Genomic DNA, 26776 nt, shown 5'->3' with positions numbered 1-26776 from the left:
TTAAAAGCAAAGAGCTTACATTGAAAGAATGATTGAGTGAATTAAAGAGGGTTTTTATGAAAAAGAAGTTGCTATTACTTTTATTGATTGAATTGATGCACAAAAAAGAATATCTTATAAATTTCATGGGAATTGCAAAAACTTAGCATACGTTTATAAAGGCCATAAATTATGAAGGAATATATAAAAATAATTTTTGCATTGCAAATCAATAAAAGAAATGAGTATAGGGTGGGTTTACATTAAAAGGTTGAAATAATCACTGACATTCCTAATTAGCAAAGCTTTAGGAACAATTAATGAGACACCCTCTTTTTAGACTCATTGTGTTGTTCACGCATTTAATCTTTCATTAAAGAATGTTTATGCTCCAAAAAATATAAAAGGTAATCAGATCACCTATGAAGAATGTAATTAAATCAAATCTAATATCACATATAAAGAATGCTATTAGATATTAGACAATACAAGAGGTGTGAACTTCATAAAAATCTTCATTAATCATTAATTGAGATTTTTAATTTGCAAAGAATATGTGAAGTTAAAATTATTGGTTATAGAAAAGACATGCTTGTTTGAAACAGGATTAAAATTAGCAATTCTAACTAATAAATAAAGGTTTACAAACTATGGTGATTGATGACAAGCGGATCACGCGACAAGAAGATTGTGAAAATAAGGCCAAACGTTTGTGAAAGAGAAGACATTGAATGTAGCAGGACAAAAAATTAAATTAATTTTTTGTCAAAGCCAATATATGGCATGCTAAGAGTAGCTAATATAAACAACCCTTATTTCCCATCTTATTTATGAAATGTGGGATTCAATGATATAAAAGATAAAAAGGGATCATATATTGACATGAAAGAAAGAGGCAACGAGAAATCCACCATTTATGCAGGGGTGTGTGACATTCTTATGCAAGATGGAGTTAAAACAACTCTCTCTTTCATTGCTTAGCTACTCTCTTGACCAAAGGTAACATTCATAATTTTTCATTAATCTTAGCATAGCCCATTTCAAAATTATTAATCTTACTTATTAGATGTATTCTTTTATAAGATACTATAGCCATGTTTAGCTAATTAAAGCTTCCAATCATGTAGCAACACAAAGATATGAAGATATCAAATGAGAAGAACAAATGATTGAAGAGAATTTTTCTGAATATTGAAGTTAGATGAATGGTTAATTTAGAGTTTGTTAACATTTTTAAATTTAGTGGTGCTATTGTTTATCATTACTGTATAGCCTCTACAGGCGCTATGGATGGAAAGGCCTGGTAGATGATTTATGGTGCTAGTTCCCATGACTACAATGTTAGCAATTTAATTATTAGCTCACTAATTTCCACTTCTTCTTGCAAAAGAAATTGAATTACCTAATATTTTATTTATTCAATCAAGAGGAACTAGATTACTCCTTAACGGGGAAAGGATTTAGTATTTGTGCAAACTAATCTTCATTTGTATATCTTGGAGTAGCCAAGAATATACTCAAGCAGAGACTACATTGTGGGCATGGGTGGAAATACTTTAGCTCAATAAATGACATCATAATATTTTAATTTGCTAATATCTCTCTTAGTACCCATCTTTGAAAAATATTTCCTTATAGATGGTGTCATTGAACAAACACGGGTGCTAGTGCTAGTAATGATCATTCCATAGAGTGCCTAAAATCCAATCAATTATGCCCAAACAATCATGTTTTCATTATTATTATTTTGATATGTTTTTAATATTTGGTAAGCAATAATGATATTGGTAATATATGATACAACTAAAAGGTTTAATAAATGCTAATTTTAGAAAGTTATTAACAAATGACAATAGTCATATATGATATACAATTTCTTTTATTATCAACATGCATTTGTATTTTCTTTTTGACATTGCTAAGTTTATTATATATATATATATATATATATAAGAATATTGTGCTTTACTTTTTGCAATTTTGACATGCCCTCATGCCTGTGTTATGCGATGTCAGTGTCATTGTGCCATATCCTAATTCCCTGAATTGTTGCACAGTTATGTGCTTCGCCATGTCCATTCTCATATTTTATAGTGGGCAATATAGTTGATGCAGCTCCATACCACAACTCAATTCCTTGAATTGTTGCACAATTCTATACAGTTGCAAGTCCACATGGGTCATTTTTAGTCTATATGAAGTAAAAAATGAATAGTATTATAGCTACATTTTCTTGAAATACTGTGGAAGGTTTAGAACAATAATGTTAATCAAGCTTCAATAACTATACAATTCCCCAATATCATGTTTGTATTGCGCATGAATTTCCCTCAAAAGTTTTCACAAATTGAACACAGGAAATTTGCAAGTATAGCCCTCGCTTTTTTACATGAGTTTAGCTATGTTCATAAATTTTTTAAGCCCCTCCAGTAACTCCCTTGATTTTTGTCGATAAGCATGAAAATTCATTTAATTGACCTCTCTATTTCAATTATTTTTTCTGTGGCAGGAAAATGTCGTACTTTCCATTGAACTTTCCAACAATTATTCATTCCTTTGTTTGGACCATGAGAGAATTACAAGATGAAATGAACTAAGATACCCTCCCACACATCAAAGAAGCAAATGAGGAAATTTTACGGAAGAAAAAAATAGTTATATTCTAGATGCAAAATTATGATTATGAAATAGGCAAAATATGCCCGAGTGAACTTTCTAGTTTAATAGGTGATGAGTGACCAAGTAAGAGATTTTCAAGAAAAAAGGAGCTTCCCATACAATTTTTCACATATAAAATTTCAAACTAATTTACAGCCTTCATTTCAGAATTAAGAAATTATTAGATGAAACATGCAGTACATTTCCATTTTAAAAATATAATTAGTACCTGCACTAATCTCTTAAATATTTTTTACCATTAGAAAAATGAAAAAAAGAATACAAATCAATTATACTAGGGAAACCAGAGAACCTTAAAACTTCTAAGAAAAACTTAATATATTCGCCCTGCTGTTTGATTCCCTAATTTTCTCACATGAGTTTGAAATGCCAACTAAAATATTGGTATGCATCCACTCAGATTTTTTTTTTTTTGTGATAATACCTGAAGAAGTTTTGATTCCAATTGTCGTCTCTTTGAGGTACTAACATCGTCATCAAAATATACAGCTTCCTTGTCATAACTGTAATATAAATCACGTTTTTAGGAAAACTATGGAATTATTGTTATGAAAATCATAATATGCAAGCAAGCTAAACAACCAGGCAGAAGTTTTTTGTCAAATGTTCAGTAAAAAAAGATTAAATAATAGTGGTTCTAACTGAGATATCCTGATTAATCATTTTTTTTATATCAATGTCCAACACCAAAAGATATCATATGTATTTATGTTCTTGAATTTTTCAAATAAAACTCTACAAAATATAGCCATCATAAATACATTATTAACCATCCATAAATACATAATTGCTAAATAGTACATAAAGAATTTCAAAAGACATCCAAATTAATTACTATTACTAGCTCCCATATATTTTTTTTTTCATTCTCAAAATCCTAACACCATCACGTTGTTTACATCTAGTTATGCCTTTTGACCTTCCAATATTTTGTAACAATAGGCTAAATCTAAGTAACAAGATAAACATAGAAGTAGATATGCACGCTACCCAATTTTTCAAAAAAAAAAAAATTCCATAGGTAGAAGGGGAGGGAGCAAGAAAAAATATTCACATATGACTGAAAGATTATGTTTTTCCTTATACATGAAAAATATGTGACTTGAAAAATTTTTAAATTCTCAAGAGCATAAACTAGCATATTGCTTTCAAATCTACTCTATTTTTTAAATGATGATCAACCTTTTATGAAATAGCAACCCTACATTTCAGTAGCATTAACCCTTAAAAATATTTAAAAAGCATTTATCATTACATTTATCCTTTAATTTGTCAATAATCAGCTAAATATAAGCTAAATCTTAAATAAAAAAATGAAACCTCTGTTATGGTTTTCACTACATTTTCCTTATTAACAATCAATGATAAGCAACCATAGCTATTTTTCACATTGATAAAATTAAGGATCATTACCTAATCAAGCAGTTCTCCAATATAGAATTGAGCTTCTTCCCAAAATCTGGAACAATACTATTTTGCACAGCCTCTTCTAGGTGGAGCCACTCCTATCATAATGCTCAAATGGATGGTGATGCCAAAAACATGCCCCGTACTAGAATATAAATAGAAATTTTTGGCCAACTACCTCATTGTTAGAGAAAGAAGCAATTTTCTCATTTGCAATTTCTTCACAACGAAAACTAGCAACCAAAACCTATACTAGGAAAGCGAAAAAATTAGATACTGATATATCAAGCTAAAAAAAAAAAACTCACAAGTCATAAATTAACAAAAAACAAACCATCACCTTGTAGGAGGGTAAGTCAAGTAGCTTGTTCTCTTTTATAACTTTCCAAATTTGTTGTGCGTTAAATGAAAATCCTGATGCAGAAATAATGCTTCGTCTATCTCCAGCAAGCCCACAAGGAGAAATAGAGTAAAAAAACCTTTTCCTTAGCTTTGCAACCTGCAAGGACATAATAACAAAACCTTAAGAATGCCTGAATCTAGAGCAATAATGCATATTGGAGGCATTACAACATATAAAATATTATGAAACATTCAAAAAACTAGATGGATAGTGGTAAGCTTGTGAGAAAAAAAATTAGACGTTCAAGGGTTGGTAGAAAAACTGCAATTTTTTCCATCAACCTGCACAGACAACTTTTAAAGCAAGGGATGCATGTTGAAGTTCCAAGTAGCACCATATCCTCACAAGTTCAATTAGACATATGACCTGAACGTTTCCCAAGGCAAGCACACTGTTGCATGAAAGGTGGTTTTTGGGTGATGCAACCTGGTTGGAGTCATGCTGCACCACTGACTGAGTATATAGTAGATAAGGGGTTAGTCTTCTTCAAAACATTGTTGGGGGTAACAGTTGCATCTGGGAAATCTATTTTGATTGTCATAGAAATCTAAGATCTTTCATGTAAGTGTGATTCAATATAGCACACACGTCATATATGAAAATTAGAATGCATGGGTGACATGTATTGTATATCTTTCCCAATTCTTTTGTTCTTTTGATGAAAGTAAAAATGACTGAAGTATTGGTTCCAATAACATCATCTAATCAACAAATTCCATCAATAATAGAGCATTAGGTTTCCTTATTGCCAAGGGGATAGGGTTATTCATTCTTAGCATGCTAGCAAAAAAATTCTGATGAAAAGAAGTTTAGTGCCAAATGTAAGAAAACCACAAACATTTCCTACTATCTTATTTCTTCATCCTCTTTACATTTTAGTTCTTTTCTTTTTATCATTGTTATTTTCCATCTTCTATTATTATGGTCACTATATTTCATCTTTTTCTATTCTTCATTACGCACACTTTTCCTCCAAGCACACACACGCTCTTTTCTTTTTCTTAACAACAGAATCACTCACAAATTTTTGACAATTGTCAACTTCCAGGGACCAACCCCCGGCCAACAAAAAATGAAAAAAATAAAATAAACACAAAACTACCATGCACCACCCCTCAAATCGCAACATATAAAAAAAGAAAAACACAAAAGATGCACACATACACATGTTAAACAAAAATGGTTACATTAGCAGTAAGGTGAAGGGTAGGGGTCTAGGAGTTAAACAAAGCCTACATTTTGCCGGTATAGTCACACTGTTCATCAAATCTTCTCAATATAATGGATTATTGAAAGCTGCAGAAATTAGTTCATTTAGGGACGTTCAAACAAACTACTGAAAATCAACTCTCTATAATTCTCTTCACCAAAATCTTTTAAGATGTTCCATGATCTATTCACACCCTTTTTAAGTTACAACTAGGTAACCAAATAATTAGTGTCATTGCATTTGCCAGGAAGCATCTACCAGTTAAGGGTAGTAGCATTGACTAAAAATTTAGAATTAATACAGGTGCATGAGTATGTGACAATGTTGGAACTAAATATGACCTGGTACATTCCAAAGCATATGCCAAGTTGAAAGTCATGGTCCCTTGCTCATAATGCTTAAGTAGAAAAAATAAATATTTTCATAGACCCACACAAATTGGGGTTCTCCAAATGCATGTGTTTAGGATGCTCAATACCAAGAATCTCACAGTTCATGATGGTCATGATGTTCCCAAGAAACAAGGTACTAGGCATAGACATATTTTCATAGAGAACCCGCATTCCACAATACCAAAGAAATGAATCAGAAAGGGAGGCTTTAAAATGTAATATCAAAATTGAAATTTACCTCCTCATTGAACTGTTCTTCCTCTTCTTCAAAACTCGAAAGGGCAACAACTTCTACCTATGGTTTGAAATATATCCAAATTAAAAAATAAAAATATTATTCATCGGAGGAGAAAGAAGATACCTCTTATATCAAGGTTTTAGCAACTTACATTAAAAGTTTCACTAAGTGGTGCATTTATATGCTTAAGTGGTTTTTTAAGAGAATCCCAAATCTGTAACAAAATAAATTAATAAATAAATAAAAGCATGCTAAATATAAATAATATAGTGAATATATAAAAGATGAGAAAGGCAGCAAACAACATGTACCATTTGAATATCTTCCCTCAAAATAGCTTCCAACATTTCAAGAGGGGTCTACCCATGTAAAGACAAACATGCTCAGTATTTTCAGATACGTAGGAAAAAAAACTTATTCTAATTATCATAATAAACATCAGTAAATATCATATGATAGAAGCCACACCAAAATGGTTAAATATCACTCACTTCAGTCTTGTCACGTATGACAAAAAGTAAGGTTATTTTACGAGGACTAAAAAACCACATCATGATCTGTTAAGAAAAAAAGAAACGTAACTTAAGGTGAAAACAACAGAAAATACTACACTATTCCATCAGAGATAGAGCTAGCGCTTACTTGGAATACAATTTGTAATTGAGGTATGTTAGCACCATGCACATGTCCAATATCATGACACCACCTGTGATAAGATCACTAAAAAATAAGCATTGATGCCTCATTAAATAAAATAAATATATTAGAAGGCTTACATATTTATCAACACTATATCTGAAATTGCTAAAGCAAAAAGAGCACTCTGCATCTCAAATGCGGCTTCATCCTGAAAAAGGGATAGAGATCGAAGCTACAACTTCAGTGTTTAAGGAACTGCAAGATGGTGGGAGTAAGGTAAATGTACCATGCACATCAAACATAAGAAACATTTTACTACATGCATGAGAAGCCAAGCCTATAATGCTAGCTACAATTTTGATTAGGCTTCGCATTTTATTCAATTCAACATTTCAAACGATGTGAGTCGCACACACATGCAGTATTTTTTTTCAACATATATCCAAGGTCGAAATAAACTAACAATATAAAATTTTTCTTGTAGTGGCATAGGTTACCTTATTATGTTTGTGGGCTCCGAAAATTCGGCCCCGGCCTCCCCGCCGCGTGATTTCTTTCTTATATTCAGCGAGAGAGTTTTAACTAAATAAGTTCCAAGGTAAATTTTGGAAGGCAGATGGGTTTGTAGATAAGACACTACCCAGAGATTTCGTCCTCATTTTGCGATGACTTTATGATCTGAGTTCTGGTTTCCTATAGGCGCAAGCCCCTATAATTAATTACCCCTCCCGATAATGAGAGAGAAATTTCGATTAAGGCTAGTCGTCAATCAGATACGTAGAGATACGTGTTATCTGGCATATAGTAGTAGCAATGGGTATAGGTATTTAAGAATTTGGAAATTGGGTTTGAATTTGGAAAGGTTTTGACAGTTTGATATTTAAAATAGAAATTTTCATCATCTTGCACTCAAAGCGGATGGTGGGGGAATGGATGATAGACCCGATCAAGATCCCATGGTTCCGTCGTCCCGGGCCATCGTGGTCCCTGATCTACTTAGTCAGAGGAGGTAGTCGACCCAACCTGACAGAAGGATCCTTATTGGCAGCCATGGGTTGCTTCGTCCAAGGGAACCTTGTAGACCTGGGATGGATATTTGTCTAAGGGGACAAATTGGAATCCACCTTAGCTTATAGAGGGCTTTGTGCCCTATCGATTATATCCTATTGATTCATATCTCAAGGATTTGATGCCAATAAGGAGCGTATCGGTGCTGGCAATAACCGATATTTCGTGGTGCCATTTGGCGGCAAAACCACTCGGTTTAGAGGGCCCCGGGTCATAACCGTTTATCCTACGATGCCATTTGGCGGCGAACCGCCGGTCAGAGGACACGTACCACGTCCTTACTAGCAGGAGATTGTTTGAGAATGGATCATAGTGATATTTTCGACTAGGCATTTGGCTCTATGTGATCCAAGTAAATTTTAAATTGTCCACCTCGGCAAACTGTTGCGGAGGGCGGATAGATTTTGTTTTAAGTGTTGATGGATTTCAATTTTAAATATTTTGGATTTTGAGATTTTATGGATTTTTGGATTTTTACGGGCATTTTGATGGAATTTGGAATGGACTTTTGAGAGACATTTTGAAGATATTTGAAATTAACCCCTCCGGTTGAGATCTACATTCAACACGACCATCATCGGGGTGTTTGGGGTTGTTTCTATTTAAAGCTTGAACCTTGTCGACTCTGTCTGGATGTCGATAGAGGATCGGGTTTCGTATGCTTTATGCCTTTATTTAGTGAATTCTTTTGATTATAAGCCTTGAATGCCTGATATGAATGTATTAAAACAAATACACTGCTCCCCACCACCATGTATTTGTTTGAAGGTTCGAACCCTGTCGACTCCTATTGATCCATATAGAAGGATCGGGTTCAAACTTGAATTCATTTATCAACCCGCGCAGCATCCCTAGACGTCACGTGTGTACCAATAACATGCTCGCCGGGCCCATGCGGGTGTTTGGGGGCATTTTATAATGGAACCCTGTCAACTCCTATTTACCCGTTTAGGAGAATCGGGCTCAAATTTAATAACCCGCGCAGCATCCCTAGACGTCACGTGTGTACCAATAACACGCTCGCCGGGGCTCATGCATGTTAAGATTGTACTTTCCCCTTTAGTGTACCTATATGTATACAATTTATAGTGCATGTGCAGAGGTAGTTTGAAAGTATTTGTAGACGTCTTCTGTCCGCTAATACTAATGTCGCGGATCCGGTGGCGTGACGTTGTAGTTGTGGACGCCTTCTATCTGCTTGTACGAATGTTGCAGATCCGGTGGCGTGACGTTGTAGTTGTGGACGTCTTCTGTCCGCTAATACGAATGTCGCAGATCCGGTGGCGTGACGTTGTAGTTGTGAACGCCTTCTATCTTCTTGTACGAATGTTGCAGATCCGGTGGCGTGACGTTGTAGTTGTGGACGCCTTCTGTCTGCTTGTACGAATGTTGCAGATCCGGTGGCGTGACGTTGTAGTTGTGGACGCCTTCTGTCTGTTTGTACGAATGTTGCAGATCTGGTGGCGTGACGTTGTAGTTGTGGACGCCTTCTGTCTGCTTGTACGAATGTTGCAGATCCGGTGGCGTGGCGTTGTAACTTGTGGACGCCTTCTGTCTGCTTGTACGAATGTCGCGGATCCGGTGGCGTGACGTTGTAGTTGTGGACGTCTTCTGTCCGCTTGTACGAATGTTGCAGATCCGGTGACGTGGCATTGTAACTTTTGGACGCCTTCTATCTGCTTGTACGAATGTTGCAGATCCGGTGGCGTGAAGTAGCAGCTTCTGAATAGAGTGGTTCGCTGCTTCATACAGGTAGATCACCGTGCACTACTTGCATGATTTGCACAGGTAGATCGTAGTGCACTAACGAGTCTCCTGTATGTGTTATCGATTTCTTTGTATGTTGATTGGAGGAATCTCTTATATTTGCTTGCATGTTGACTGATATTGATTGTGGAAAGATTATGTGTCACTTGAACTTGATGTTTGTGTATTCATCTAAAAGTCCTTCCTCCTTCGTGGTGCTTAAGAGACATTTGCTTTTTCTTGCTCTTCGTCAACCTTTGTTTGTGGATTAGCTGATTATTGAGTGTTGGAAAACTACTACACTCATTGTATGTTAATTATTATTGTCTGCAAGTTGATTGTTAATGATGGACGAGCCTTGTTGAACCTCATAAATCTTCCAGTGCCATGTGAAGATGGTTCAAATGTTGTGTAGAAAACTTGCTTAATAACATGTTCATCCCAATCAATGTGACGACATATTGATATCTCAATGAAATTTCATGTCTTGATTACGATCATATCGTTGCACTCTCCAATTAACCTTTGCTTGTGGATTGTATTCATGAGGGTCCTCTAGCATGATTTGTAGCATGTAAAATGATTCATCACAAGTGTTTTATTTGCAATGGGAAAATCATGTTCATTTGAAGTCTTGACATAACTCCTTGCACATTTTCTTGTGTTTGCTCCCCATCATTCATTTAAGTCCAAGCCCCAAACTGTTTGAGTTTGAGTAGCAAGCTCAAGTTCTATGTCTAAGCTTCTTGGTGCTCATGTCGAGTTCAAGTTCTAGTTTAGTGTACCAACTCAAGTCCTCTTGCTTATGATTTGATTTTGAATTCTTTGTCAAGTTCAAACTCTAATCCAAGTTTTGAATTCAAATTCATTGTAGTTCGTATCACATTCAAGTTCAAGTTGAGTTCACAACGTAGGCTCAAATTAAATCTTTATTTGAGTCTAAATCACTCAACTCATGTCAAATTAAGTTTGATTAGTGTTCAAGCTTAATGTTCATTTGAGTTCAAAGAGGAGCTTGAGTTCAAGTGGTCATTGTAGTTGTCTCAAACTACAATTACAAGTCAAAGTTCTTTGTATTCTTGTTCGGTTCAAGTTCTTTGCACCAGGCTCATTTGAGTTCAATCAAGTTCACTGTTTCTACTCATTCGAGTTCAAGTCCCAGTCTGAGTTCAAGTTCAAAAAGTCCCCTGTTGTCTTTGCAAGTTCAAACTATTTTTTTGTTTCATTTGCATTTGAAGCATTATTGATTGTTTAAGTTTGAATTAAGTCCATTTGATGTTCCAATTAATGTCCAAATGATGCCCAAGTCTTGCTCATGTGATGTTTAAATCAGGTCCGAGTATGGTTCGTTTTCACCCGAAATTTCGGCAGCCTACCGACGTCTCCCCAGTTTAGGAGAAAACTACGGAAAACTGGGCCTCCCGCCACGCTAGAGAAAAGCGTGCACGGTAGGTGCCCTCTTTCGAGGACACCGCGGCCGTAAAATTTTTGTTCCCCCACCACACCAAAGAAAGGCGTGCATGGGTCTTCGGTACATGTTGCAAAAGAGAAGCAGTCGTTTCCCCGCAAGCGGGTACTTATGGGTATCCCGGTCTCGTTGTAGGCACCGCATCGGGTTTCCTTCCCACCACGCTAGAGAAAAGCGTGCATGAGTTGGTTTTCCGGTTCGACACTAACACCGAGAATAGGATTTGGAACCGAGTGTCACTCGCCTACCTCGCCGTAGGTGTCGCGCCGGTTGCCCCTCCCACCATGCTAGAGAAAAGCGTGCATGGGCAGACCACCGACTCGACACGCATGCCGAGGTAAGAGAGAGACTAGGTTCCATAAAATTATACCTTTGACGACCGGCGGATTGGTGGTGAAGGGCATGAACGTCGAAGTAAGAGAAGCATTTGCAAGCATTTATTACTATTATTATTCATTATAATTTATATTAATTATGATAATAATTAAATAATTATTATTAATAATTAATCACTAATTATTAATTAATTATAATTAATAAGTTAATTATAATTAATTATAATTAATCGAAATTAATTATAACTAATTAAATAATTATAACTATAATTAATTATTAATTAATTTACTATTTCTCTCTCTCTCTCTCTCTCTCTCTCTCTCTCTCTCTCTCTCTAGGCTAGAGGAGGTCGGCACTTGATAGAGGCAGAGGAGATCGGCACTTGATAGAGGCAGAGGAGAACGGTTTGAGCTACAGGCGGTGAATTGGGGCTGAGGTGGGATTCCGACCTTGGGAGATCGGATGGGGGCTGAGGTCGGACATAGGGGAGGTATCGGGAGAGGAAGAAGTAGCGACTGGAGCTCGATCGCGTGGGAGGAGCGAATGAGGAGCTCGGCTTCTATTTAACGACGCTCGTGGTCGTTCGATCGAGGCAACGTCGCAGGATTTGAGCAGGAATCGCGGGATGCGACTCAAACGGCGCCGCGTACACAGGGATTCAGCGGGATTCCTGGATCCGACGGGTATGAAATTTGCACGCTAGATTTCTTCCTCCTTCCTTTTTTTTGTTCTCTGTGTATTGGTTAACAATGTCCATATAAAAAATTAACAAATTCACATATTATAAGTTTAGTACATTATGATTCTCTGTCAGCGTTATCAATTAATTGACATCGACTAATATTTTACTTTATTTGTAAAATTGTAAATACACCAGAGCTCATTGCTACATTTTATTTTGATTTTCAGGAAAATAAATGTCCGGATATCTATGGTGAACAATTCTGAAAGGAAGATTTGAAAAATGATAACATGTAAATCACTAAGAAAGATTTAAATAATACTGTGTAATTAGCACATTGAGCATTCAAAAGTCAAATGTAAAAAATGATACAAAAAGATGCTTTTTAAGTCCAATTGAAGAAAAATTATGCCCAAAAGAGTTAAATCTTAAAGCTACCTCTCCACCCCCTCTTCCATCAAAACCCTCCAAATCCATGATAATAGTACAAGGTTCAATATCCACACACTTTGCTAGCCAAATTCCTTGAGTAGTTTGAGACCTGAAGTACAAAATAATAATAATAATAATAATAATAATAATAATAATAATAATATAAGGATCTATTCACATGAAAAATAAATTTAAGTAATGAAATATCAAAAGAAGCTACTTGCCTCCCATTAAATGCGTCCATCTCTCTAAAGTTGGTATGGAAAAGACGGTTCAGAAGAGTGCTCTTCCCTATCAAAAGAGTGAAAATTCAAAATTTCCGCTCTTGTAAAAATCAAAAAGAAAAAATTTGAATGCCAAAAACTCTACAGGAAGTATTTGCCAAAATTAATGCTAAACTATAGCAAAAGCCATTGCATGGAACAGCAATTGACAATTAAATAAATGCACCCAAAGAATCCATCAAAAAGTTTCGTAACTAAGTGTTGTACCCATAAAGCTCCCGCAATGTGAGGTTTGGGTGGAATTGATATGCACAAACTTAGCCTTATATCTGTAGAAAGGCTATTTCCATGACTCATTGACTTGAATCCATGACTCAAATCACAAAGGAGGCAACTAACCATAGCTCTAGGGCCAACATCTAGGTTCTATAACTAAATCATACAAAATCAATAATAAACCACAACTGATTGAGGTTGCTTCCATTCAAAAGCAAGCCAACTGTTTCAACTTGCATGTTACAATCTATTTAATACAAGTTATTTGTGTTACTCTACATCTGTCATGCTGCCAATACTTATTATGTATTATAATTGTGTTTTCTGGCCTGCAAGTTCACAGAAACCTTTGATATATGCTGCACAAAAAAAGTTATGAAAGCAAATTATATCTTAAGCAGGCAGATAAAAAAAACTTATGCCACAGGATTAAAATTTTGAGACTTCTCAAGAATAGAGGAGCACCTAAGTGATGAATAAGAAAAAATAAAGGTTAATAAAAGAAAATCATATCTAATCACAGAGAATAGATAAAAATGATTATCAAATAAAAAGCAGAGCAAATAAAAGATATCCTTTAAGGAAAAGAGCTTTAACGAAAAGAGCTGCACAATATGAGCATTTATGTAGTTGATTATAAAAGTATCAACTTATGGAGCCCTTTCTTGAGTTGACAATTTATGTCACAAATAGCTTGCCAGGATAAGCACAGACAAACTTCAAAAAATCTCTCAACTTTAACAGCATGATTTGATTTAAGTTCAATTATATTAAAAACCTATATTCTTGTGAATAGTCCTACTAAGCCATATCCAAAATTACTTATAGAATCCAACTAATCCATTATTACATAAAGGCTTTATTAGTGTTGCATTGTGTTAAAGCAACAATATATTCTTGTAGGTTCAAAGATAGTAGAACAACAATGTCAAGAATGGATGAACAATACAAAAAATCAGCATAAAAAAATAAAATATTTAAAAGGTTATCATAGAGAAGAAGGAAGCAAATCTTTCAAAGATTGGGAGCACCTCAACAACAAGTCGGGTACAACAACTTATGATTCAATATATTTCAGCATTGAGCCAATATATTTCAGCATTGAGCCAATCTAAAAGGCATTGGTAGACTACTCATAAAATGACAATTAAAACAATATTTCAGTGTGATAATGCTAAAGATTTTGTGGCCCATTTAGATACAAATTCTAAAAAACATTTGTTAATCTTGAAGGAATAGCTGCCATCAACATGTTTTTTGAAGCTCCTTCCTCGTCTCATCACCAATGATAAAGAAACTATATTCAACACTAGTTTTCAAATATTTCATTGCATCAATCCCTTCCTCTCTCTTTCCCAAATGTCCTCAAGCAGAAGGTGATGAGGACATCCACCGTACATTTTGACATTGAAGGGATCGTAGATCGACGACTACGATTCATAGTCCTTATTTATGATGTTTTAGTGCATTTCTTTTATTTATTTTCAATTTTTCATTTGTACTCCTATGAGGGATTTATGTCATGTTGTAGCCTGAGGGCATTTATGTCTTTTACATTTGGTGTTTTGGAGGCCTAGTCTTTGTATTATTTCCTAATGAGGTTTATGAATGAAAATTTCTCCACTTTCTTACATGATCTCCTGGTGAGTTCTTGAGAGGAGCAACCCTTAATGGGTGAGAGCAATACCCGTCAATTCAACCCTACCGGACTCACCAAATCTCCGGCCGCCGGCCTCCACCCAGTCCACCGCCGGCACTCCCATCCACTCAACCCCCCCCCCCCCCCACCCCCCCCCCCCCCCCCCCCCCTGATCCCCACACAAGCCGCTGACCCACCCCCTCTTGCCCAAGTTTGAAATTCAAATTCCTTTGGTCATTAATCACTTTCCTAGAATAAATTTAAGCAATTAGGAAAGTCATCAAATTGGATTTCAATGAAAGTTTGAAATTTGAGTTCTTTCCAAATGCTAAAACATCAATTTGGAAACCTCCCCTTTTAAATTAAATATGAAATTAAATTCAGATTTGATTTGAATTAGTTACTTAAACCTTGGGGCCCACCTAATTAAAACAAATCCACTCCCTCCTCACTCTATATGGCCGACCCCTTCATTGTGCCTTTCTCTCTCAAATTTTCATTAATTGCCCTCTATTAAGACTCCCTAATTATCTCCCACAACTCCTCCCTCCCACTTTATTTCTCTCAATGAGAGTTTGAATTCAAAATTCAAATTCTTTCCTTCCGAATTCACCTAATTTGAAATTAATTTCAGATCTCTCTTAATTTCTTCAAACTTTAGCCTAGACTAGGACGCCAACTTCTCTCTCTCCACCATAGAACACCACTCGCCTACCCTCAAGCTCATGGATGGCGGATCCGGATGTTGATTACGGATTCGTTTGCAATTCTCAAGAGGAAAACGACATCCTTAAACCCCCTTTCTTCGGTCCCGAATTTGGATCCGAAGGCACCGTCGAAGAATACATGGAGCGTATTCTCCTTACTTTGGCGAACGTCATAGAAGATCAACCACCTATAGAATCGTGGAAGATCGCAGACCGACCCCGCCCCCCCCCCATGGAAGATCGCAGGACGACCCCCCGTCTCTCCAACTCCAGCCAACTCACCGTTGATCAAGACCGCCGGCCTCTTCTGTCTTTCATTGGCGTCATTGGGTTTTCTAACCTTCATCCTCCGTTAACCCTACTACTAAGGAGCGATCGAGAGGGAAACTCGAAGGTAAAAGTTCTATTTGTTAAGTGCCGGATTACTGTTACTTACATATTTGTCTTGCTATCGTCTTGTTATTATTTTGAATCGCTCTGTAAATCTACCGTGTAACCGCATGCTAGAAGCAAGTCAATAACTACGAAATCTGAAAATCCTACTTAGTGAAACATTAATCTTATAAAATCATTACTAAAACAAATTTCTTAATAAAATCTTGCAATTTTGTTGATTCTTTCACATCAGAAGGGGGTACTAAATATGGTATTAAAGTCAAGAACATTCTCTTTTGAGATAGGCTCACCATGATTTCAATTATATCCAAAAAGCATTTCTTCATTTTCTTTTTTCTTAATCCTTTAGATAATCTAGTGATAAAAAATTGTCTGAAAATTTTCAAAATAACATGAGAGCTCTATTTCAAAATGGAGCTCTCTCAAAGTTTTCTTTTTTTTTTTTTGTTTCCTAAGAAGTTTATTATTTAAATGAGAGAACAAACGAATTCCGATTTAAAAAGGAATAAGTAACATATATCAAATATATACCTATATAGAGAATATTAAGCCATTTTCAAAATTTGGAGTCGAGAAAAAAAAAGTAAATTTAATCAGCCTAATATCTATTCTAATTATATCTATTTATTATGTATTATTTTAAAAATTGAATTCTCTTCTTAATTAATATAGAAACTTAATTAATAAAATAAGCTCTCACCCTTTCTATCCCTATGAGTCTCTCATAAAAAATTCAAAATTTATGCTTATATTAAAAAAGAATTATAACTGATGTAATAGATGAGAGAACTTGAAATAATAAAATAAATAAATAAATCTTGCAAAACACATTAATTTATTATTATTTATTCATTTAGAAACTTTTCTCCCTTCGTTTTCCTCTTTCCTTTTCTATCTATCTCTTCTGCTACAACTTAAATTCTTCATATTTCTAAATTTATATAACTATAAGCATTAATCTTTTTATATTATCGACATAAATGTAATAAGCCACAATTAAATAATTTTTTTTATTCAAGATTTAAATAGATGGCTCTATTTTGATATCTTTTTTTTATGTTCTTAATTTAAAATTTTATCACTGTCAAAGATCTGAGAAATCAATTTTTGAAAGAAGCCTTATTTATTTTGACCTAGAAACTCTTTTAAAATTTTTGAAAGAGAAAGTAAAAGAGCGAGAGTAAAATCTATTTGTCTATAAATTAAGAAAAATGATAAGAGAGAGTTAATTTTAAAGACAAGCTTGACTTAAACTCAAAATTTTTATTTCAGCTCAATTTAATTTCATGTTGACTCTTTTAATTAAAAAAATAAATATTCTAAAATAAAGACAATAGCTGGTCCAGACCGCTATAACCACATAAATTGCTACATTATAAAAACTTGCCTTGATGAAAACATTATTTCTCCATATAAGTAACATTTCTCAATCACAGTTTCCTAGCACCAACAACCCCCAAGCTTACGCAATGCTCACTTTTTCAAAGTTATGAGGTATTGTAGCACAAGTAATAGAAAAAGTAAAAATAATTGCACCACGTTTTTGTGGCTTTATTGGATGTTAGCCAAAATGAACTTGAAAAGCATTTTTCTTTCTTTCATCTAAGCAAAGCGTGAGTCCTCTACTTGTTTTTTTTTTCTTTTTCTCCAAGGCAATGGTTAAATGGTTTCTCACGTACTGATATCATAATTCTGATTCTATGCAAATTGATGCTTTATCTTATCAAAGTTTCATATAGTTTGGTTTATCCATTACATGTGTGTGCTTCAAATAGAGGCGTAACTCTACTGAATCTCCTTTCTATACATGGCCAAGTTAATTTAAGAATGGATTTAGAGGCTTTTTTCAAAAACACTCAAACTTATCCGCCTCAAAGATCTACTGGCCTTAGTTCTTTACAAGCATATCATTACACACTCAACCTCAAAGAAGTTCATGAATACATAATTATTTACTATTTCCATTATTGTGCTCTTCAATATCATTTATAGTTCTTAGTTACTTGGTTGTTTCTTAGCCTAGTAATCCATTACAAGTTACTATATATGTAGTCTAGCATGTGCATCACAATTCTACTTTGGAAGTTTTAATTTATCTTTAAAATGATGTCTTAGGTCATTTGAATATTCAAATCTTTTAGTTTTGAATTTGTGTTAATAATACCAAACAATAACAGGAAAAGTATTCAATTTTTCCTTTTAACTTGGGTATGTGTTCAGCGTACTGTGATATTATTGTAGTTCATTATAATATTTTATCAACACAAGCATTAACCGAATTGATTAGCATTTAAACTAGCTACCTTGTAATCACTGATGGAATTATAATCTAGAGCGAAGAGGGTGCCAAAGAAAGTTTACCAAAATCTTAGGGAGGTGCAAAACTTCCATTGACCCTATTCTACATTATGTTTGGTGTTATATAATGTTCTTTATATAATTAGGATTCATTTGATAATATCATGTTGAGTTCTATCTAACAAAATAAAGCAACAACTGCTCTTGCAATGATTGACAAGCAACTCAACAAGTGCTTTCTTTATGATCATGCCTATGATACATGCATCGGCCTATGATTTTCATTGTGTTTACTGCACAAAATAAAATTGCAAAACAGTATTTAAAAAGCAACTTGGAAACAACACATAGCAAACACGACTAAGACAATCCCAAACATTTGCGCTACTTTTATACAAGCTACTACCGCTTGAATGTAAGTCTCATGTAACCACTCCTCTGTCCTAGATATTTTCATAAGTCAATGCAATAATTTAGGCATATCTAGCTCTAGCTAACAATTTGAAGGAAAAATCTAACTTCTAGGTTCCTATTCTACCTTCTTTTGCCAGGAGTGAACAAAAATTTTCAAATCCGGAGTGAATAAAATTACATAAATTCTGTATCAATGGTTTATCTCTTAAATTTGTGTAAAAAAATTTAACATGTTGGAGCATTGAGCCATGATTACAGAAAATAATTTTTTCTCTTTTAAGGGTGGCAAGAAAAGCTGCAAAAAAGACATGACTACTAAAAAATTCTTGAAATTAAAGTGATGAATCTAAAGACATACAATTACAATAATATGAGATACCTAAGAAAATTGTGAAATGTTACTCTCAGAGCACGAAAAAAAAATAAAAAACTTAATCCAAATTAAGAATAAACCAAGCAACATACCACTACTCTGAGGACCCAGTATGGAGACTATAGCATATGAGACACCACATTCACCAAGTTTCATAGTCTCCATGAAATTCTCCATTCCAGAGACATTGTATACACCATCTCGATCAATTAGTTGGGTAGGACAACTACTATCCCCCATATCTGTGAACAAAATGACATGCATGTATTTAAGAATAAACTCACTCAATTTTCATTCACAAATGTACTCTTGTCAATAAGCAAAAAGTTGACTTACATGTACTTAGATGTGCAGTAAGTAACGACAAGTTAAATAAGCAGTTAAGTCTGATGACATAAACTTCTTAAAAGCAAAATCTAACAACCTTTTTTCCCAGCCCATTAACGAATATGTTGCAAGCAAACAAATGAAGAACTGCTTCATTTTTTGTGACTAATATAAAGCAACAGTCTATAAAGTTAAGTGTTGAGCAATGAGATAAATATAGAGAATAATGAAAAACAAAATATGAGCATAGTGTGATGTCAGAAACAATGAAAACAAATAAAACAAGAACACCTAAAAGTTAACAAAAAATACAAAAAAAGAGAAAAATCAAGTACAATCAATAGATAAAAGCAGCACAACTATATTTCTTAGTCAATCTGTTAACATTCATTCCACACGCATAATTTTTCATTGATGATATTTTCCTAATCAAAATGATCCATTGACTCTTTACAAAGAACTAAAATTATCCCTAACTATATTGAAGGACCATTTTGATTCCTCAAATATTTAAAAAAAAATTAAAATAATCATATGATAATTCTGGTCTTACATCAGCACAACAAAAAACTTCTCATAAATTTGTCATCAAGATATATGTCGCACTCAAAAAAGTCACATACAATAACAAAAATTTGAAAGGATATATGAAATTCTTTTAAGTATGAAATGAATTTTCACATGCTCTAGGGTCCTATTTATAACCCAAGAAAACTTGGAATTGTAATTTTTGACAGCCCCAAAATTTGGCTAAAATACATTATGGTTTGATATCGCACACGGCAAAGTTGCATTATAGCATTTCCATGTCAAAGATCCCAACAGGGAAACATATTTTTCATGGAAATTAAGAAAAGGAAGAAAGCCCAAGTTAGCAATCCCTCTAATGAAAAGAAGGAAAACGAATTAAAAGTTGTCAACAAAAAAAAAAAAAAGTGGAACCAAAAAATAAAATTTAAGAAAGATAAATGCCATAATAACCTCTTATGAAAATAACCACTATTTTGACCATTGCTACTGATAACATAATAAAGTAAAGTGTTGGAAACTACAACTAGAGCTCTTGCTGCCTCCCAAAGAAGTTTAAATGGGATGTCAATGGAAAGAAGATTGTCACTATAGTGGACCAAGATCAAACATTAAAGTCAGGTAAATCAACCGAACTCCAACATTTCCCTAATGGAATTGTTGAATTGGATAGAGAAGTGTACAATATTTGACCTTTATGGGAAAGAGTTGTTCATCTTATAGATCCATTTAAAGTTGATGATTTCGAATATGCAATAGATGTGGGTATGACATAAAACGAGAGACTTATATCATCTAATTCTAAGTTGTTAAAAGGTTTTTAGAATAACAACCCAACATATGATAAAGAAATTTCATGCCTCATGAAGCACTGAAGCGCTGGTGACCTTATCTAGTAAAGAAACAAACAACTTTTCATAAAAACCACAAGCTACTTCAATACCTCTAGACACAATTAAATGTTCATAAAAACATATAGAGTTCGCATACTAATAGTAGTTAAACTAAGCTATAAGGTAGTGGAGACTAAGGTGGTTAATATGCTCTCTCTACCATAGATGATCTTATTCGTAATAAAATAAATGCTATCTTCTTGACATAAAAGAGAAAAATTGAATTGCCACTCTCCTTCCGCTTGATTCATTAGAGTGAACCAGTTCAAAGGAAGGGGTGTATGATTAGGAACTTAGTTGACTTATTAAGAAGGGGCCTGAAATTTAAGTTGAGAAGACTAGAAACCTATTGAAGTTGCAATAATTGACAAGGGAAGGAAGAACTCCCAAAATGTTTCAAAGAAATATTAACCCAATAGCTAAGCAACATCATGGTCAAGAAGATTGTTGTCAAGAAATTATAGTGTCAGTTTGGTTCTAATAGTATACAAAAATGATGCTAAAATTAGTATCATCTCCTCAAAACTTGTAATCATGATTTCTTATAATAATATTTCCTGCATTTTAATGCAGCTGATATTCTTTATCATTATAAAGTAAAGTCAAAGGAGGGAGTAACGAGGGATCAATCAGATTGAACATCAAAATATTAAGAGAAAGTTTTCAGAAAGAAACTCTAAGGAACTAGAAAATCAAAGAGAAAAAGGGGTCAGAAAAACAATGTCTTTCTCCTCTGTAATTTCCTAGTTCTTTTACTAATAAAACATTAATTTCTTGCTCCAAAAACATGAACCTAAATTAATACCTCCCATCCATTCCCACCTTCTTAATGTGTTAGTTGAATCATATTCTAATAAATTGTTAGTATTTTTGGCTCAAAATATAGTCAAGTGAATGAGGAAATTAAACAATATAGTAATATAGATATGTTAAACAATGTCTTCCTCCTCTGTAATTGTCCAACTTTTTCTAAATGAATATATATATATATATATATATATATATATATATATAAAAAAAAAAACCACTTTTATTACACAACAATTCACAATTATCTTTGCAAACAATTGTACCCACCCCAAACCAACCCTTAGCCAAATAGATGATATTTGAATGTAATGCTTTTAAGACAAATACTACTAGAAATTATTTAATTATTTGAAATATTGATGCAACCTAATATTTCTACATTAAATTCTTTTCAAGAGTTTAGGCATCAAAGAACTAATAACCAAAATAAAACAATTTAGTTTGATTTGTTAAAACAATTTAATTAAAATTTGATTAAAATTTAAATCATACTCTCTATTTGGTTTATTAACTTTAACATGCATAATTTGTTCAAGCTCACATTCAGAACTAAATTCAATATATTTTAGAATTTCATGTCAGATTCAAAGGTAGATTCAATTTTCATTATAAGATCATATTCATAATAAAGATCAAATTCAAATTCTAAATGTAGTTAGCTTCAAATCTAATCATAAGTTCATTTTTAATTTCTGATGAAAGTTTAAATTTAAAACGAATCTCATACTCATATGCAATTTTAAGTTCAAATTATAACACTTTCACAATTTTAAGTTTTAAGTTCATTTTCATGACTGCATTCAATTTCACTCAAAGGTTTAAGTTCCAATATGATTTCAATCTCAATTGTTTACTCTTTTTCAAGTATAAAAGTTTGTCTTCATGAATATGTTCTAATATGGGTCGGAATATAAATTTTAACACCAAATATAACCTCATAGTGTAACTACAAATCATCTTCTATATATAAAATATCCTCAAACGATAATTATAAACTATAATTTCTTCAATAAGATCATGTTTAAATAAGTATGATTCTTTGGCCAGCGTATATTGAATAGACTTAAGAAGAGAAGGTAATGATATTTAACAAGTATAATAACTCTAAACAAACAACCAAGAAATAAAATATCCACAAACACGATATCATGTATCTAGCTACAATAGCATAATCGTGAAGAGAAGAAAAAAGATCTGGACTGGATTTAGTGTACAAACAAAAATGAAACAAGGTAAATTAGAGAAGCTAATAGGGAAGCCCCTAAAACACAAGTAAATAATGGCAATGGAAGAAAATTAATTACAACAATACCACTTAATAACAATCAATAAACTTTCAAACAATGGTTGGACAAAAATAACAAATCATATGTGCTAAATAAAGATTTGAAGCAACTGAGCTTGGGAATCCAATGAAGCTAAATAAATGTGCTTGCGATCTAAGCAATAAACCAAACTGATCATAGAGATATCTAGCTCTCATAAAAAATACCAGCATTGTGAAACAAATGAAATATACCATTATTGTGAATAAAAAACCAAAGGAGATATCTATTTCTCATAAGCACCAACATCATAAGCATATTACGACAAAAATAAACCAAAAAATTAGAAATAAATATTTAAAACAACATCAAAATTCAAAATATCATTGTGATAATTTCAATGCTTACAACCAACATTTATGACAAATAAAGACTTTTAGATTTAAATCGCTCAATTCAAAATGTATAAGAAAGGTCGCTAACAAAAGAACTTGAACAAAATGATTGCTATGATGATAAAGCATGGTGAGAAATTTTTAGTTAGTTCTATGCTAGTTCAAACTTCTACAACAACAACAACAACATCAAGCCTTTATCCCACTACGTGGGGTCGGCTACATGAATTCTTTTTCTCCATTGTGTCCTATTAAAAGTCAAATTCTCATTTAAATCTAATAAAGAAAGGTCATTCCTAATATTTTCTAACCAAGTCTTTTTAGGTCTACTCCTACCTTTCTTAACATAAGTCAAATCTAATACCTCTACTCTCCTAACCGGGTCATCGGAAGGCCGCCGTTTTATGTGACCAAATCATCTAAGGCGACTCTCTCTAATCTTATCTTCTACTGGAGCTACTCCAACCTTTTCACGTATATGTTCATTTCGTATCCTATCTCTAAGGGTAAATCCACTCATCCACCTGAGCATCCTCATCTCTGCCACACTTAACTTAGTATTATGCTTCTCTTTTAATGGCCAACATTCGGCACCATAAAGCATTGCAGGCCTCACTACCAACAAAACACAACATCCAAAAAAGTTCAAACTTCTCATTCTAAAAAACTTATCGAATTTAGTTGGCATAGATCACCGTCTGAGGCCCCTAAATGACAATACAATGATAGAGGTAGCGTGTAAATGCTATCAAGGCATTTTCTTAAAAGCATGATCCCTTTAAAAAATGCACGATAGCTTTGTAATTGAGCATTTTTGTGTCGAAAATGAACAACGCAAAGAAATCTATCATCGTTTGTATCACTTTGACAATGTTGGTTGTTGTTTAGGTAGATAGGCGCAACAAAATTATGGGAAAAAATGCACCTCCGAGGAACCATGATGGTATCATATTCAGCTTTAGCACACCCATCAAACTAAGGCTTCACTTGGGAATTTTGTGTTTTGTTTTAAACAAAATCATTGCTACCTCAACCAGCAATTGTGTAAATGTAATGTACATGTCATGAAGCCATGGAGAGGGTGCACATGTGCAAGATAGAGCCTTCTAGTCTATGCTTGTCACAATACTCAAAATTTTCTAGTAGGTTTTTCAAAAAGAAAGTAGCAGTAAAAAAAAATTAAGCCCAAAACTCGAAAACAAAATTGATTTTTGCCCCAATGCAAACTATAATCCCTGGGCAGACGAAATTCTTGACTAAGTTCAACACAAAACCCTAAGCCCCTAAAGCATAAAAGGATGACCCTAGTAAGGGCATCTCCAACCGAAACTCTCATTTTTCACTGCAAAATGCAATAAAACCAAAAAATGTTGTGATTCATCTCCAATGGAATGCCATTTTGCCCCCTAACCATTGCTCGTTTCTTTCGCGCCATTCTTAGGCAAGTTTGGGAGAGAGAAAAGAATGGCGCAAGTGAACAGTGAGATATTGGCGTCGCACTGTTCAACTGCGATCAAATGACGGAGTAAATGGCGTTAGATTGCTACGTTTGAGGGCCTCCATTCGGTTGTTTGATGAACGGTTGGAGATGGTCTAAAGGTGCCCATAACCATGACAATTTCGAAGCTCTAGTTTATCAATCCCCCAAAAAGATCTAAAAAACCAAATAAATTAATGCAAAGCCTCTTTATTCAAAAGTAAAGTACTTAAAAGCATGGCTGCGTCAAGAAACACCAAGGATTGTTTGATACAGGATTTGAGAAGGATTTACGGTAAATCCTGCCAAACACAAAAAAAAATGGACATCTCAAATCCTATAAATACTCCGTTTCCCCCTTTTTTCCGTAAATACTGGATTTACAAATCCGAGAGCTCGGCGGATTTATGGGTTTTGGCGGAAGAAGCGCTGAGAAAGGGGAGAAAGATGGTTACCTTCGCAGCGAGCGAGCTACCTCGTTACTTCCGATTCAACAGGAAGAACAGCGAACCGACATGACTTACGATCCTACAGCAAGGAACGTCATGAAGGAGGCGAAAAAGGCATTTAGCGATCCGTTCAAAACTCTACCTCAAGCAAAGCAGTGGAAGTAGCAGCAACGAGAATTGGAGAAGAGGAAAAACAAAAAGCTGCGTAGGCCTAAGGCTATCGGAAGCGTAATAGTTCTTAGGGCCTGTTTGGCAACAGGATTTATGCTAAATCCCGCCAAACGGGATTTGAGCACCCAGTAGATCTCGCGGCTAAATAAATGCCCGTTTCCCGCTTTTTGCCGTAAATCCCAGATTTACTAAATCCTAGATTAATGAGATAATTTTTTTTATTAATGAGATAATTAATAAGAAAAATAAATTAAATAATACTTATATAATTAATCAAATTATAGTAGGATTATTTATTAAATAATTAGTTATTTCAAAAAATAATAAAGTAATTAAATAAAAAATTATCAACACAATTAAATTAAGAAGATTGGATAAGTAATTTAATAATTAGTACTATAATAAGTAATAAAATTAATAGTTAAAATATTTGATAATCAAACAATCATTTAATTATAAAATTTATCAATATAATTTATTGAGATAATTAAATTTGAAATAAATAAGTAATTTATACCTATCACATTAAATTTAATTTTTAAATAAACTATTCATTTTAAATTCTGGATTATATTATTAAATAATTTCATTATATTTAATGAGATTTAACAACAATCTTGCCAAATAATTTTTAGGATTTAATATATCCAGAATTTACTAAATTAGGTTTTACAGTATTTACAAAATCCTGCACTAAGGTTGTTTGGATTACCATGGATGATCCTGCACTAAGGTTGTTTGCTATCATATTTAAAGCCGGATTTACGCAGGATTAAATCCTGCCAAACAGAAAAAAGGCAATCTTAAATCTCACCGCGAATCAAATCCTTAGTTTCCCCATTTTCGCTGTAAATCCCACATTTACTAAACATATGGTTTGGAGGATTTATGCAGAATTACAAGATTTGGCCGAAGAAGCCCACAAAAGGGGAGAAAGATGATTACCGTCGCAGCGAGCGAGCTCCCGCGTCATCGAAGGAGGCGATGAATGTCGTCAAAGGAGGCGAAGGAAGAACGTTATATATCTGTTATGACTTTCGATCCGATGAGAAGGAAACGTTGTTAAAGGAGGCGAAGAAGCTTTCAATATGAAGAAAACTCTACCTCAAATTACCAGGCGAAGACAATAAAGAAGAGGAATAACAATCCTTATATAGGCCTAAGGCTAACAGAAGATAAAAGAATTAGTAATTGATAGATATTCAAATATTAAATAATAATTAAAGTCTTAATTAAATAATTAGTAGTCTAAATAACATTGAAATAAGTAATTAAATAATTAGTAGTTTAAATAACTAATTATTCAGTTATCAATATATCTTTTAATTATATTATTTATAATTTAATTTATCAATTAAATATTGATGATTAGAATTGTAATTAATAATTAAACCACTAATTAAATTATTATATAATTAAACTAATTTCTAATTATATTATTTATAATTATAATTT

At 33.6% G+C, this 26776-nt stretch overlaps 1 protein-coding gene across 2 annotated transcripts in view; it reads right to left on the bottom strand.

Moving 5' to 3' along the window:
* Positions 1 to 26426, bottom strand: part of LOC110110275 (protein ROOT HAIR DEFECTIVE 3-like) — a 31959-nt gene extending 5533 nt beyond the window's left edge. Inside the window, exons 1-14 of one of the 2 annotated variants that reach the window (XM_020841670.2) lie at positions 26267 to 26426; positions 19099 to 19248; positions 12904 to 12970; positions 12686 to 12788; positions 7085 to 7155; positions 6951 to 7014; positions 6800 to 6865; positions 6620 to 6667; positions 6460 to 6522; positions 6309 to 6365; positions 4406 to 4564; positions 4244 to 4312; positions 4072 to 4163; positions 3083 to 3161 (exon numbers count right to left, since the gene is read on the bottom strand). In XM_020841670.2, coding sequence (XP_020697329.1) covers positions 3083 to 3161; positions 4072 to 4163; positions 4244 to 4312; positions 4406 to 4564; positions 6309 to 6365; positions 6460 to 6522; positions 6620 to 6667; positions 6800 to 6865; positions 6951 to 7014; positions 7085 to 7155; positions 12686 to 12788; positions 12904 to 12970; positions 19099 to 19248; positions 26267 to 26294 — 1116 coding nt within the window. In that variant the 5' untranslated portion in view covers positions 26295 to 26426. Of the gene's footprint in view, positions 1 to 3082; positions 3162 to 4071; positions 4164 to 4243; positions 4313 to 4405; positions 4565 to 6308; positions 6366 to 6459; positions 6523 to 6619; positions 6668 to 6799; positions 6866 to 6950; positions 7015 to 7084; positions 7156 to 12685; positions 12789 to 12903; positions 12971 to 19098; positions 19249 to 25156; positions 25446 to 26266 lie in introns of those variants that run through there. The other variant, XM_028700895.1, reaches the window with a different exon arrangement.
* Positions 26427 to 26776: the final 350 nt, after the last annotated feature.

This window comes from Dendrobium catenatum, unplaced genomic scaffold (genome assembly GCF_001605985.2).
Source record: "Dendrobium catenatum unplaced genomic scaffold, ASM160598v2 fragScaff_scaffold_9, whole genome shotgun sequence".
Classification (NCBI taxonomy): domain Eukaryota; kingdom Viridiplantae; phylum Streptophyta; class Magnoliopsida; order Asparagales; family Orchidaceae; genus Dendrobium; species Dendrobium catenatum.
This window is presented reverse-complemented; position numbering and strand designations above follow the sequence as displayed.